General features: G+C 43.5%; 1 protein-coding gene across 1 annotated transcript in view; it reads left to right on the forward strand.

Moving 5' to 3' along the window:
- Positions 1 to 14,837, forward strand: part of PDIA5 (protein disulfide isomerase family A member 5) — a 101,754-nt gene that overhangs the window by 55,261 nt on the left and 31,656 nt on the right. Inside the window, exons 12-13 of the mRNA XM_082055909.1 lie at positions 11,480 to 11,550; positions 12,604 to 12,767. Of these exons, the coding sequence (XP_081912035.1) occupies positions 11,480 to 11,550; positions 12,604 to 12,767 (235 nt within the window). The remainder of the gene's footprint in view (positions 1 to 11,479; positions 11,551 to 12,603; positions 12,768 to 14,837) is intronic.

Here is a 14,837-nt window from a genome sequence, read left to right on the forward strand (position 1 = left end):
CAAGCAGCACTGAATGTGGATGGAAATACCTTCTATTTTTTATTTGTCACTATCATATCTGACATTTGTGATTTTTAAGATAAAATGTTGGCTGTGTTCAGTGGCTACATAGAGAGCTTTTGACATCTGCCTTCACATGTTCAGCCTCTAGGATAAGGACAAACAGTAGGTAGCTGGGAAGAGGTTCTTGTTAGACCTGTGCTAGGAACCACCTTTAATTTATTTGACATCACCTACTGGTAGCTCTTTGTGAGGGGCTTCTGCTTTTCTCTACTGATGGTATCAGTTTAGTTCAAATGGAAAATACTCTTTCATCACCAAAGGTCTGCCTTCGGGCCTCAGCCTTGGCACCAGCCAAACTGGGTGTTTAGAAGAGAAGCCGTGCATCTGACTGGTGTCCTCACAGGGAGGTGTCAGCAGCAGCACTAACAGCATCTGCTCCAGCATCCCTCTGTGTCTGCACTCAGCTGTTTCCAGTTGTATGACGTTGATCAGTCCTTGGTCAAAGATAACTCTTGTTGAATGTCAGAAGCTGCAGAGAAGAGCTGTGTTTCCAGGGTGCACTTTAGCTGTGTGAGACAGCAGGGAGTTGGAGGCTGAAAGCTTGGCAGGATGTAGCCCTCCGTCAAGGGTTTGCTTTAGAGCTTCCTGAAAGGTCTTTATAAGCTTTGACAATCCAACCTCACCAATGAACTCTGCTTTTTAAATTGGACTTTCCATGTGGGCAGTACTTCAGGAACAATTGTGCCCATTACCTAGTGATGGTGTTGTCAACGAAGAAAACAAAGGCAAGCAGCTTGGCACTGCCTTGGCTGCAGCCTGCAAGGATTACTGGAAGGTTGAAGTGTGTATTTGTGTGTTTGGAAGTTTGGCAGATGCCATATCCATGTGATATAGCTGTGTGTACTAGCCCATGGGACAATACACAAGGTGACATGCATGTGTCAGGGTGCTTGTTGTGAGCTCAGTCCTGTTCCTATTAGACCCCACAGCAATGTTCTCCTTGCTCTTAGAGTAATTAGAGAAAGCTTTCAACAAGGCAAACTTTCTGGACCATTATGCAGGTCATAGGCAGTGCCTGGCTCTGTTGAGTTTCATGGTGAAGCGGTGCAGGTGTCAGGAGGGGCTGTTGCAGTGTCCTGATCACTGAAAGGTTGAGTTGTTGTGCAAGGGCAACTGGATGATGATTGATGCTGTTTAAGAATCCAGACAGATAGGTGAAGAGATCTGCTTCAGTTTCAGCATCATGTTTCTTGACTTCACATCCCTTAGGTGCCCAACCTTAATGTTGCCTTAATGCATTTTTAATGGAATGTATAGTAAAATGCTTCCCTGGACAAGCATAAATTGTGCCAACTTTCTGTTCCTTGGATGTGCTTTTTAGCTGTATGTTACTGGCAGGCTACTGGAACAGATACATTTTTCATATCAACCAGTTAGAAGCAGGTGTATTCTTGGCTCCTGAATCTGCTTCCACTGAAGTGAGCAAGTTATTATCACTGATATCAGAGAGAGGTGGACTGGGACACTCAGACTAGGTTCATCAATATTTAAAAGTATGTAAGTCTACAACAGGATGTTGCTTGATATTTTATCTATTTGAATATCACAAAAAATCACGGGGAGTGTAAACAGTTCACTGCAATGACCTGCCTCATTAAACTAATTACAGCAGTGACTTTCAGTGCAGATTTAGTCACACATTAAAACAGGAGTTCTTGAAAATGCAGCAAACCAGGAAAATGCAGAACCTGACATGAGTTTTTCCTCTAATGACCATCCCACTTATGCCTCTTTAGGGTTTAAAAATAAAAACGAATATGGGTTTTTAGTGGTACTTAATATAAATAGGAATGTGGAGAGTATAAAAATCCTATTAACTAGCTTGTGCAGTGAAACTTTATAGGATACCTAATGAAAAGGGCGAGGACAGTAATGACGGAGTCCATTGTCTCTTTTGTGTTGATCTTTTGTTACTAGAGCACTCAGTTCATATAAGAAGGTTGTCTTTTTGAAGCAGTTTGTGCTCTTTGAGCAGGGTAAAGTCATAAAAAATGATGGTCCAGTGATAAAAGCGACAGCCTTGGCCTGGAGATGTGAAAGTTTAGTTCCTTGCCTTGCTTTGATTTGTACAATCGTGACAAAGTTGCTAAATATTTGTCTCAGTTTCTGATCTGTGAAATGGAGATAACATTTCACCTTGTGTGAGAGTTTTATGTAGCGAGCCATGTCCAGACTGTGAGATGCTCTGGTATTGCAAGAATTGGGGTAGGGAAGGTGTATCCTAACTGCACATTGCAAAGACTTGATTGACACAAAGGAAGTAGGACAATGCCTTTGGGGTTCACTGGCTTGTGGCAGGCGATCAGGCTTTTGACCCCCAAATTTAGGAAATGCCACCCGCCATCAGTCGAGTACACAGCTTGGACAAGATTAATCACAGCGAGAGCCGATGACTTGCAGGCTGGTTATGGGGACTTGAAGGGAGGAGCTGTGGCTTGCTCTGGTTCAGCTTCACAACAGAAAAAGTAGCAAAAACCAGAGTTTTGGGGCATTTGTGGCTGCTTTGCCTTTGGTCTGGATCTTGACTTGCTCTCTGCCATGGTGCTGTGCTGGGGACATGGCGTGAACGTTGAACAACTTACTCGCTATCTGTTGTGCATATTTGGAGCAGTATGCAGGGCAGTAGAAAAGCAGGAAAGAAAGGTGCTGAACTGTAGATACTTGGCTTTTGTGAAATTTGGGGCATTTGTTCAAAATGCATCGCTGTATGCTCGCCTCCAATAGGGAGCAATTAGTTTCTCCACTAAAGAAGACATTTGCAAAGGCTATTCCAATCAGAAAAAAAAAAAAAAATCTTCCTGTGAATGTGTGGCAGGTGGTGTGAAGGGAACATTAGTTTCTTCGGGGATTTTCTGCCTCATTTCTCGCATTACTGTTGCCTTCCCTCTTTCCTAAAAAGTCCTTACCAACTAACTGAGACTGTTGCAAACGAGCAGCTATGGCTGCCCAAGAGCCAAGGGGCAGCTGAGAGGCGGCAGCTAAGGGAGACTCGCCCCATTTTCCACTCCTCTGACTACGTGTTATAGATCATTTAGCTATTCAGGGTTGTCTTTTTAAAGGACTTCTGTAATTTTCTGGCTCTTTTTATCCGGTGAAAGTCCTCATCTGGGTGTGCCGAGGGGGTGACTGCCCTCCTGCAAGCCCGACCCTGGCTTATGTATAAGTCCTTAATGCTCTCGTGGTAAGTTCTGATAGGAGTGAAGCATAACTTATTTTTATAGATTTATTTTGCTTGTCTCTAATGATGGGTTAACAGTAGGAATTAGCTTTAAGAATTAAGTACTAGGTTTATTTCTTCTGAAATAAATTAATTTCCTTGCCTGGATAGCTTAATATATGGTGCAGGGCTCTCATTTGGAAAGTGCCTTACAGTATCTCTGCTACTTGAATCATTACCAGTAGGGTTTTCATTATCAAGTTTATCTTCCTAAATACTTTATGGCTTCAATTTTTATTATCCTGTGGAAGGTAGAGAAATTAGTTTAAAGAGCAAATAATGAACAGAGAAGACCTACAGTGAAATATTGCTTGCCTGCGTGTCTGCTTCTTGTGCCCTTTCAGATGGCGAGTCGGCCAGTGACGCTGTCTTTCTGAGTTATTAATCAATGAATCCATTGCTTCGATACTGAGGAGCTGTGCTGATGATGGAGGTGTGTCTCCTTGTGGTTAGCAAGCATCCCAGCACACTTCTCCTAAGTAGGAGAATGCATCTCAGCTGGTAGCCGCTTTTGCTCTCATTTCAGACAAAAAGTGTGCATTCTGCGTAGTATCCTTCCCTGATACTTGACTTTTACAGGTAACTTCACAGTAACAGACACTGTCAGCGTTGCTTTGGGATGTACCTTTCTTAGGAAGATCTCTTTGCATTGCATCCGTTTTACTGGTGTTTTATACAAGTTGCATTCTAGGAAATAATTTGCTTGCTGTGCTACTTTCCTGAGCTGGACATTCAAAGCTATTTCATCTATGTTTTCTGTCATTTTCATTGCTAAATTCAGTTTAAAGTCTTATGTATTGGGGTAAGAGTGTGAGGGAAAGCAGTGCAACTTCTCTTCCCTCCCCAAGGTAAAATTTTGTTGACCATCTGACAATGGAGAAGAGGGAGGAATCTTTTTTTGATATAGAATAATTATGGTTTAGTTGAGAAGGAAATCTTCTGGTGGTATTTATCATAAGCTCTCAACAATTTCACCTTAAGGCAGCCATGCTCTTGTCTCTCCCTTCCACATTTCAATAGGGGAAGATTAATTTTCAACACCTACTTAGGGCCATGTTCCTCCAAGCTGGTGTAGGAAGTGTAATTCATATCTCCCGATGCCAGATGATCCACCTTCCTTCACTTCGTTTCCCACCCAAGAGGGATGGAAGGAGGCACCATCATCTCCCAACACTGATTTCTACCAGTTGCACCACTTGACTAAGAGGGCACATACGTGCAGTATAATCTCCAATAGCTGGAAGCTGAAGCCACATTTGGAATGGAAATAAGGAACCATGTGACTTTTATTGTTAGTTTATTTTAGGTAAATATGGTTATTAGCTTAAAGATCTTTCCTGGACGCATGCTGAAGTCTGTGCCATTGCAGATGGGGGTACATTTTTCAAAGGCTAATTTCAGGAGCCTGGCTCAGCCAGGCCTCCCTGTAGGGTTAGAAGAAGAGAAAGCACACTCTGAGGGCAACATAGAGCCAAAATCTCTCTCCCTGCTTAACTCTCGGGGACCCCTGGAAGGCAGCAGCCTGTGGCTAAGGGAAGCCTTAGAGAATATTCACCCTTTGCCCTAAGATGTGCTCCAGCATGACCAGAAATGAAAGCAGAAGCGTGTGTTATGCAGGAGGTCATCAGAGCTCTGTTGTCTTTCAAATCCCGTGGGGGCAGCTGGCAGGACCCACTCGGCGTTTCCCCTGCCCCGTTCTGCTGCTGGCCAAGGGCAGCACTTCTGCCCCATCTGCGAACGCAGCGCCCATGCAGACAGGGATTCCGGAGGATGCCTTCTCAGTTCAGTCTGATTTATCTTATGTAATGCAGTGAACTGACGGTCTTTTTTGAAAAATAAATAAATGATCCGAACTCGTACTGTAACTGTCTGAAGCTGTTATGAATCTTCTTCTGCTGAGCAGTCTCAGTGATGCTCTGGGGGAAATAGTAATGCCAGCATAGTAATGATGGTTGAGAATTGGATTTCAAATGCTTTCACCTCTGCAACCAAGGTGATCCGGTAGGGAGGTGAGGCTTGGCTTGCTCAGCCTGCATCCCCGTGTACCAGACAAGTGCCAGGTAGCTCATGTGTTGGCCTGTTCCTGTGGCCTCATCAAGAGTTCATTTGTGTCAGTCTGAATCATTTGGCAGTGACCCACGCTTTGCTTCTCTATTTTTCTCAGTGCCCCGAGGCTTTCCCCTGGGGACATCTGTGTCTGCCGTGTGTGTGAGAGGCGGTGGCTGGGATGGGGTCACCACCACCTCAGCAAGTCACACAGACAGAAGGGGTGACCAATGTGTAAGTCATTTCGTGCCCTGACATCCTGCTGAAGAACTGCTGGAAGCAGGCAGGGACTTTTCTTCTGTGTGCACATGCTGGGATTGGATTTGCACAGATCATTGCACGCACAGATTGACTGCGCTGCGAGTTTGTGGCAGTGCCAGTGAGGTGGTGATAATGGTGGGGACACGATGCCGCGCTGCTCTCCTGTCACCAGGATGAACTGTGCAGCCCACACAGCCGCAGCGTCAGGCTGCAACCCCATAAATGTAGCATGACTACAATAATCCAAACTGCTGAAGTATTTTCCTTCTAATTCTATGTTTCTAGTTTCTCAGAATCTTTTCCAGGCTGACCTTTCACAGGCTTTGTCTTTTGTAAAGACATGAAGCTGTTTGCTTACCACTGGTCCCTAAGCAATGCAATACTCGGTAAAATCAAACCTACCTTTAAAAGTACAGTAGTGAGGTGGGGAGTCTGAATTTGTGTATGCGTGCACGCGTTTCTAGCTGTTGAAAATTTGAATTCTGTGTTAAAGATGTCAAAGCTGCTCCTGCTGATCTTATAAGAAAGCATGAAGCCTTGAAACGTCTTTAAGTATCTGAAATTTTACCTGGGTGGGGAGTGCTGCTGGTGAGAAGGAGATGGATGGTTTGATGCGAGTAAGTATCCAGAGGGAAAAGGATTAATAAAATTTCTTGAGCTCCTGATCCTTCATGAGGTGATTTTTATTTTTTTTTTTTTTAAGCAGAAACCTGGAGATCTGGACATGACCTGGTGCCTATGACCATTGTGACTGTTAAGTGAATGTGCAGCCGACATGGTTGCAAATTCATACCTGTGATTACGAGGAGAAACAGCTGCTTTTGTCATCCTCCTCCCCTGCCAAATTTGTGGATGATTTCCCATCAGATGATGTCTGCAGTGCAGACGGCTAAATTATGCAAGGGAATCTGCAGCTGTTGTAGTTTATGTGCTTCTGCACTGGTGAAAGAACTGTAAGCTGCCTCATGTCAGACCTCAGAGCTGCTCTTTTACATGGTGAATAAGAAATCTTTACATGTTAAAGACGTCCATGGCAGGAGAGAATACATTTGTGTTCTCGCATAGGTGATAATGGGGCTGGGACTTATGTGTATCCTTGCCCTGGCTCCAAGGGCTGTGTCTCCCCCGCCATGTATATATTCTTGCTTTTATATGTACAGGTGTATGTTCAAAATTAACAACAGGGCTTGCATAGGGGCTGGCATTTCTGCTGTGTTGAGAGGTCACTGCTCCTCTGGGATTAGAAATGGAGAAACCAAAGGTGTATCCCCAGGTGTTAAATGTTTAGAGAGCAAAGGTGCATCTGAATTTTTTAAGATTCTTTTTTTCTTTTCTTGAAGTTGTCAGGAAATCTTCCATGAGTGTCGTTGGAACTGCCAGTGACCCACTCGCTGAAAGCAGGACATGTTTGGTGCTTCAAATTTGTCTTCTGATCAGGCTAATTGAGGGTATTTTTGGTATGCAGCTATAGATGAATGTAGAGCTGGCATGGATACAATAAAGAGCTGGTATGCAATAACAGTACTTGAGCAGTCTATTGATGGCAGAAATGTAATGATTCTTTAAAATCTTTATTTGCAATTTAATTTATTTTTAGGGTTCTTCATATCAGAAATTCCTGGTCCATCGCTGCCTGGATGTTGACTTTTATCTCTTGCTTGTCACATGCACTTCAGATCCTCAGACAATGTTGTCTTGAAATGAGAGGATGTGATGGAAAGCATAGTGTTTATTTACATAGCCATAATAACCTGAAAGAAGCAAACAGTGAATGACAGAGAGAAACAGAGATTTATGTTCTGGGGACAGCTCTAAGACAGCATATGCAGGAGCTTAGCTGGAGCTGCTTGACTGCTTTTCTGCCTGTCTTCTGTAGGCAAAACTTGGTTTCAACAGTAGAAGTGTTTGTGTTAGTTCACTTCTGAAAACGTTTGGAGTAACTGTGCTCTGCATCGTGAGACTTTGCCATGATGCCAACCAGGCTGCTGTAAACAAAAAGTTGTTTGGTACATTTATTCACCTCCCCTTCGCCTGTGTGTTGCTTGCCTGTGCACGTTAGCATCTCTCTGTCCACATTTGGCCTTTGCTTCTGCAGTCGAGCACGGTCACAGCCCAGGAAGGACGAAGTGCTCAGTGCCTGTTGTCCACTGCCTTGTGGTGGGATTCTGGAGGGAGGTGACTTCTCTGCGCTGGGGTGATTTGGGGACCTGTGATCACCATTGTTCTGGGTACAGCTGAGCTGCGCTGTGTGACAACAACAGCACTGGGGGAACGGGCTGTTTATCTGCCTGGCTGTGCAGTGCAAATGAGGACGATTGATTATAAATAACCTGGGAAAACAGAATCCTAGCTTCGTTTAGACATCTGTTTTAAAAATGGTTAGCAAGGGCCTGTCTTGCAGCAGATGTCCTAGCACTGATTTTTGTAAGCTTTGGCTGCTTTTTCTTATCTTGTAACACTCCACCTTTACATTTACTCCATATGCTCTTTTCCATTCGAGCAACTTGGTCCTTGCAGCCTTGGGGATCATTTTGTGCAAGAGGAGCAAGACGAGGTGTTGAGAGGTCAAAGAGATTGTCCAGAACTGTTCAGGCACTGAGGCCTGACTGGTTTCTGTTGCTGGATGGAGAGTAACTCTGACTTGCACCTCCAGAGGAGCTACTTATCTTCTGCCAGAAAAGATGGAGGCTGTGGGAGTCCTGTTGCGTAGACGCCTACAAGTCCAGTGGGTATTGCCACCAACTGTGACCCAGAGAGGCTCAGAAGATGTCAGTGCTTGGAGCAGGCTGTGGGGCATCCTTGTGTTGACTGTGACCTTTCTCTTCTTACCTGGGACTGTTCATTCTGTTCATTTCTGTTCATTTTATGAACAGAAAACATCTAAAACTAGAGGAGCTTAGTGCAGAGGGATACAGCTGCTGCCGAACAACCTAATGTAGCAATCAAAGGAGAGACAGTGACCTTGGAGTTCATTTAAATTAATTTTTCATTGGCCTTGAGAATTTAATGGCAGTCCTCACAGGATTATTGAAAGGTAGGATAAATAATCATAGGAAAGATGAATTGATTTGCTGTGTGTAGGTCTGACTTCCAATTCATATCTCCCCTTTTCTGCAGTGGTAGGTGGAAGCAGGCTGTAGCATGGAATAGCAAAATTCTCATAAATTTGGCCAGAGAAGCATCATTTATCGTGGGAGAAGCTCTTAAGATTCGCTGTCGCTCTTTCAGATTCAGTTTAATGTAGTGGCTTTTTTTCCAGGCTGGCATATCATACTTTCCTCTGTCATGGGGTCGAGCAAGCATTGCATGATAAAAGATTTGAGGACTTCAGTTTGCATTTAAGTGCCTTTGAAGACCTGATCCTGCATCCTCTTTACTTTAAGCATGAGTGAATTAGCTTTGTGGCCGTCAGTAGAGCTGTGTCTGTGTGATGTTTGTGAAAGAACCTGGAACAGTGACATTTCATACTCTGGATATCTTTCTCCAAAATATTACTTACATGAATTTCAGATGCTTTGGATTGTTCTTTATTACCTGGGTATAATATGCACAGCTTGTTTGTTTTGTTCTCCTTTTTTTTTTCTCTCCATAGGTTTGTGAAAACTCAGGTTGTTGCTTTTGCTTGATCAGATCTGATATTAATGATTGTAGAATATAGTGTAGCTTGTGTGGATACCGTATCTAGAGCACAGTGTGAAGCTTGCTCTGTCTGGGGGATGTGCTGTGTAAAGCCCACCTAGGTGAAGTTACCCCTGCAGAAACGTTTTTGGTATAAATTTGAGCTAATTCAGAGAGGTTCCCAGGTGTCTGAGCTGGGAGTCGAGATGGCCTTTGTTTAGAAGTAAGGAAGAGCACAAAATGAATAAAATTCTCTGCTGCTAAAAGGAGAAATAAATCAACTCGGGCAGGTGTCAAAGGGAACTGTCAGCCCCTTCCACAAAGCCATATGCCTGCGAGTTTCCTGTGGGTGGCAAATAAATCATTTTGCCAGCCTCTTTCATGCTCTCAACCAAGACAAGCCGTGCTGAGACAGTAACTCTAACTCAGCCTTTTCCAGCTTCCTCCTGAGTTCGCCTCTGAAGCCGTCGTATCAAGTTCTCATCTTGGTGGTGCATGCTCCCACCACGCTGTAAAACCAAAGCAAAGGTTCCTCTTCCAGCTGAAATCCCCTCATTCTGCTGTTCCTGCCACATTAAAGCATTGTTTTTTGCTCAAAAGAAGGACATGGGGCTTTTTAATGCTGTGGTTGCTATGCAGATGACTAAGCTGTGGTGGGGACATTAGCTGGTGTTTGAACTGGAGTTTGGGCTGGGATCAACTGTTTGGGTATTTGCTGTAATTCTCAGGTGGGATTTGCAATCTATATTCAAATGTATCCACCCTGTTCTACAAACATACCCTGGAAGTGTTTCACGGTGTGCTGTGCTGGCTGGGGCTCTGCTGAAGTCCCTGTTTGCTGTGGTGAAGTTACACCTGGGTGCCCTATCGCTCCTTGGCTGCCAACACTCTCTGACTTGTGCTGTATAGAACATGATTGTCTGGTTGAGTTCAGGCTTAGCTTTGTGTCTGCTGGCTTTGGCAGTCATCCCATTAGTGGAAACCAACACAGTGCTGAGATTCAGTGTCCTTGGTTTATTTTCTTTTAGACAGTGGTGTAAAAATAGCCCCAACCCTGTTGCCCATATACCTTAGAAATGGCTTTTGCTGAAGCTGCATCGAAACAGATTTTTCTGATACAACTTTCAAAAGCTCAGCAAAGTCTGGGCTTCAAGTGCCTGTTCCAACAATAGCAGCTGACGGCAGAAAAGTTGGCGGCTGCTGCTGCTGGAAACAAGAGGAGAAAATGCAACGAGGGATTGCGTGGAGGGGACATTGCATGGGGACAGGTGAGCGCAATGTGTTGGGGTTGTGCCATGCACCTTATTGCAGCTCTCTGCATCCCCGGCCTGTGCCCGGTGTTGGTCTCTGCCACCCTGTCCCTTTGCTGGGACCCTGCAGGGACGGGGGTTGTGCCGGCTCCTGGGGGCAATAGCAGGGGCTGTCCTGGAGACCCAGCATCACACCGTGGGCACTGAGGTGTAACTTCGAGGTGGTGGCAGGAGCCACACCTGGTCCTCAAAGTTCAGCTTGCCCGGAAGCAATTGCACCCGCTGAAGACAGTTAAATTTACACTCAAATAATTTATTTTAAATCTGCTTTTCTCGCTCATGCATTCATTTTACTTTATTGTAATGTCAGCACTTAGCACTGAAGTAATGGCAGATCTCTGGAGAACTTCGCACAAGCGAGAAAGTACCATTATCTCGGTTTTACAGGCCCTGCTTATGCTGAGAACATATGTGGTGGTGTAATTACACTGATGTGATTAAATCAGTGCAAATCCTTGCTGGAGGAACATGCTGCACCACTGTAAAGCGGGGCTTATTATTGGTGCGGTTTAATTCAAATTACATTACTCAATTAAGCTGTGCTAGTATAAGCCTCTGCTTAAAGTCCGGAAGTCACATGAGGGCCTGTGTTGTTTCTTCTTAAAGCAGGTAAAGATTTGGAAACTGAAACGGGTGAGGTTGTGCCTTGCCCAAGAGCAGGCTGGAAGCAACGGGCTCGACAAGTGCTGTGTTTATAGTACTTTCTGGGAGGAAAGCATTGTGGGCACAAATTGAAGGCTTTTATTATTGTTTTTTAATAGATTAAATTGTTTGTTTAAACCAGAGTGACCACTTTGGAAAAGATCCTAGATCATACTACGGCTTTACAAATAAATTAAGTAAAATGCATACTGAATTCTAGTAAATCTCTGCCACATGGGTTTGGGGTTTGATTATGGCTGGATGGGTCAATGAATAATCATGGGGTGTACAACTTAATTAGATTTTTTTTTTTTTTTGGCAGGGTGTGGGCACTGTAAGAAAATGAAGCCAGAATATGAGAAGGCTGCAGAGTTTCTCCATGTAGCCAGTGATGTAAGCTAATTTCCTTTATTATATCCTTCAAATAATCAGTAATAAATAACTGGAGCAATAAAAGTGACTTTTCTCCCTACAACAAATTCAGCTGTTCTCATCCTCCCACAGGACCCTTCAAAACGCGCTTCCAAAGTACAGTCTCATCGCTAATGCATGAGCCCTGCCAAAGTCTTAGAAAGAACATTCTGTCTTGAATGAAAACAAAATCAAAAAATGTTTATGTATTCTGCTGTAGGCCTTATATGTAATATGATCAAATCCAAAATGGATTTTTTTTTTCCTTTACTTAAAGGGATCTAATGTAAAGAAACATAGGCTTTTATTTATGAATTAGAATTGGAAAAAAAACAAACAGGGTTGATCCCTCTTTTAGATACCTTGGGTTTATGATTGCATCACTCCATTAGCTTCACCTTAAGAACTTCACCTTAATTGCTCCATCAGTGTGGCTGGAGAAGAGAGATCCAATAATATCAGTGTTATTGACTCAGTCTCACACTGTGTACATCGTGCAAGAGGACAAGTAGGATTAGCTCCCCCATACTTAAAGTGTTTTCAGTGTACACTTCGAGAGTCCTTTTGTAGTTGGAGAAGAAGGAGGAGATGAGAAAAACAAAGATCAGACAAGTCACACTCTACAAGTGTTCATTCTCCTGTGACTCTAAATGTGGTCCATGTAAAGATGCCTGCAAGTTAGGGAAAGATGGATTTGCCTTGAAGTAAACTTGTCTTCAACGATGCTTGTTTCCTCTGGGAGAAATTGGGATTTGTGGGATGAAATACCATTCCTGGGAACAGCTCTTAAGCATTATAAACTGAATTATATACAGTCAGAAACAGGAGAACAAGTAAAACTCTGGTTACATTTAGTCCATATGATGTTCCCTCCTAGTTTTGCATCAGTCCTCTGTGTCTTTCTCTGTGTCTGTGCAGAGTACCTGAGAAAGGGAAGGCACCTAGATCATTAGTGATTGCCCCTGAGTCCCCTGCTTCCTGCCAAAGGATTGTATGTATCTTGCTGGGATTTACAACTGGTGTTCTCTGTTTTAGAGTCCAGGTGTCCTTGCAGCAGTCGATGCTACAGTCAACAAGGCGCTGGCGGAAAGATACCGCATCTCAGGGTTTCCTACCTTGAAGTATTTTAAGGATGGAGAGGAGAAATACACTCTGCCACACCTCAGAACAAAGAAGAAGATCATCGACTGGCTGCTAAAGTAAGTTCTGAGGGTCTGAGACAGTATTCGGGTTACTGGCTCCTGAAGACTGCTTTGGTGAGGAAGCAAATCTTAAACTTAGCTTCATCGACTGCCTAAATCCCCTCCTAAGAAAAACAAATTGAATTGCAGTATTGAAAGCCATACAAACACATATGTTAATTATGGTATCTAACACGCCAAATCCTTTATTTGCTGTGGGCTTTTTCATAGTTGTCCCAGTAATTCTTTCCCAAAATAAATATTTTTCGAATATACCCAGAGCCTCTCACTGGAGAAGGAATAGCAATGGCTCTGAAAAATAAACAGAACATTTGTTGTTGCCTCTTTGCACTAAGCAGCAGATTTCACTGTTAGCGACTGAATTTCTGCAGTTGTACTTTTCTCCTTCCAGCATTTCAGAGCCGATGGCGGGAATACCAGCGATGTGGGGCTGAAGGAAAGCCAGAGAGACCAACAAAACCAGCACCTTTGTCTGCACTAACCAGCTTTTCTTGGTGTTGTGCTAAACTGTGCAGAATTGAGTTCGATGTATGATGAAAATAATTTCATTTCAAAGAAGTAAATTGCCGATACAATGCTCTCTTTAAGTATTCTGGAATAAAATATGCATTTCCTTTAGGTACTGTAAGCCTAATGTATTTTCTGCGTTATTCAGTGGGAAAAAAATGCCAGTGTTTTGTGAAGTTTTTAAATCATTTAACCGTTAAGTGAAGTTGGTGTGAGGAATGTAATTTTAATGTTTCTCCTCTTATTTGGTGGGGGGAGGGAGGTTGTGTGGGGTTGTTTTGGTTGGTGTGTTTTTTCTTTTCTTTTTAAATTACATCTCTGAGTATTTCAAATCAGGTGATGTATGTGGTCTGGCAGCATCTTTGTAGCACGTTGAGAAGTGTTATCTATATTCTGCATTTAGACACAGTACTCCCTTGGCCTCCATGCGTACTCAGGCTCCAGGCTGATGTGTCAATACTGGATGTGAAGTCACTGTCCTAGTTTCCCCAGTTTACTGGAGTATTTTGCATGCTACGTAATTTACATTGAGTAAAACAGTCAGGTTGACATTGCCTGTATGTATTGGAAGGTGAATAGGCAATGGGGAAGAGGGAAGGGGTGTTAATCCCTTCTTGGTCCTCTGGAGGACCTTTGTCTGCAGCCTCAGGTAGGCAGTGACGCAGTGGAAACCCAGACAACTTCTCTCCTGTTCTTGACTGCTGGATGTTCTCCATACTAGAGACGCAATGGAGTAAGATCCTTGTTTGCTGACCAGGGATTAAACTGTCACAGCTGCACTGCTGGTGCTAGAAATAGGGGTGCATCTGGGGTGCAGGCTGGAGGTAAAAGTAGAGCTTGTGTAAACCTCCTCCAGTAAGTGGGCTCGTCTGGTCCCTCAGTGGTGACTGGAGTCTGTGCTGCCACACCAGGTTGTTACCAGTGTCTGGGTTGCTCATTTCAGATCAGCATGGGAAGGTCTGTGTGAGATGAAGTCCCACCTCTGACTGTAACTGCAGTTGATGGTGGCTCACACCGACTGTTCCGGTGAAAATTCATATCAGCTGTCCTAATTCTCTCACTGATGACTGGCAAATCAGTATCGATGGAAATACGATGGATGTCCACCAAGTGACCTTGAAAAAATTGAGGTTTTCTCTTTTTTTTTCTTAATGTACCTGATAGAACTTTAAATGGTGTCATTCAAAGTGACAGGAAAGTCTAAAAAGCTAATTTATTACCAAGGCGACATATGAAGGTCTTTATTCTGTGGCACCATTCTGATGATTTTATATAAGTAATCACTATTTAAGATACAGCAGGAATGAATTTAATGAGTCTGAGAGAAGTCTGTGAGCTGGCGAATAGCAGAAGTTTTGTTGGAGATGCTCTAGATGTGCGGGATTGCTCTGATCTAGTCAGTGTGTGCAGTCATAATTGAAACCTGACATTCTCTTTATCAAGGTAAAATATTCCAGTTCAGTCACCCCCAGTCTTCCAAGTGGAACAGTGCTGATTATTGCATCCTGGCTTTAATATCTGAATTCAAGAGAAGGTCATGAAATTCTTTATATAAGTTTG

Source organism: Streptopelia decaocto, assembly GCF_964273445.1.
Source record: "Streptopelia decaocto genome assembly, chromosome: 6".
NCBI lineage: Eukaryota > Metazoa > Chordata > Aves > Columbiformes > Columbidae > Streptopelia > Streptopelia decaocto.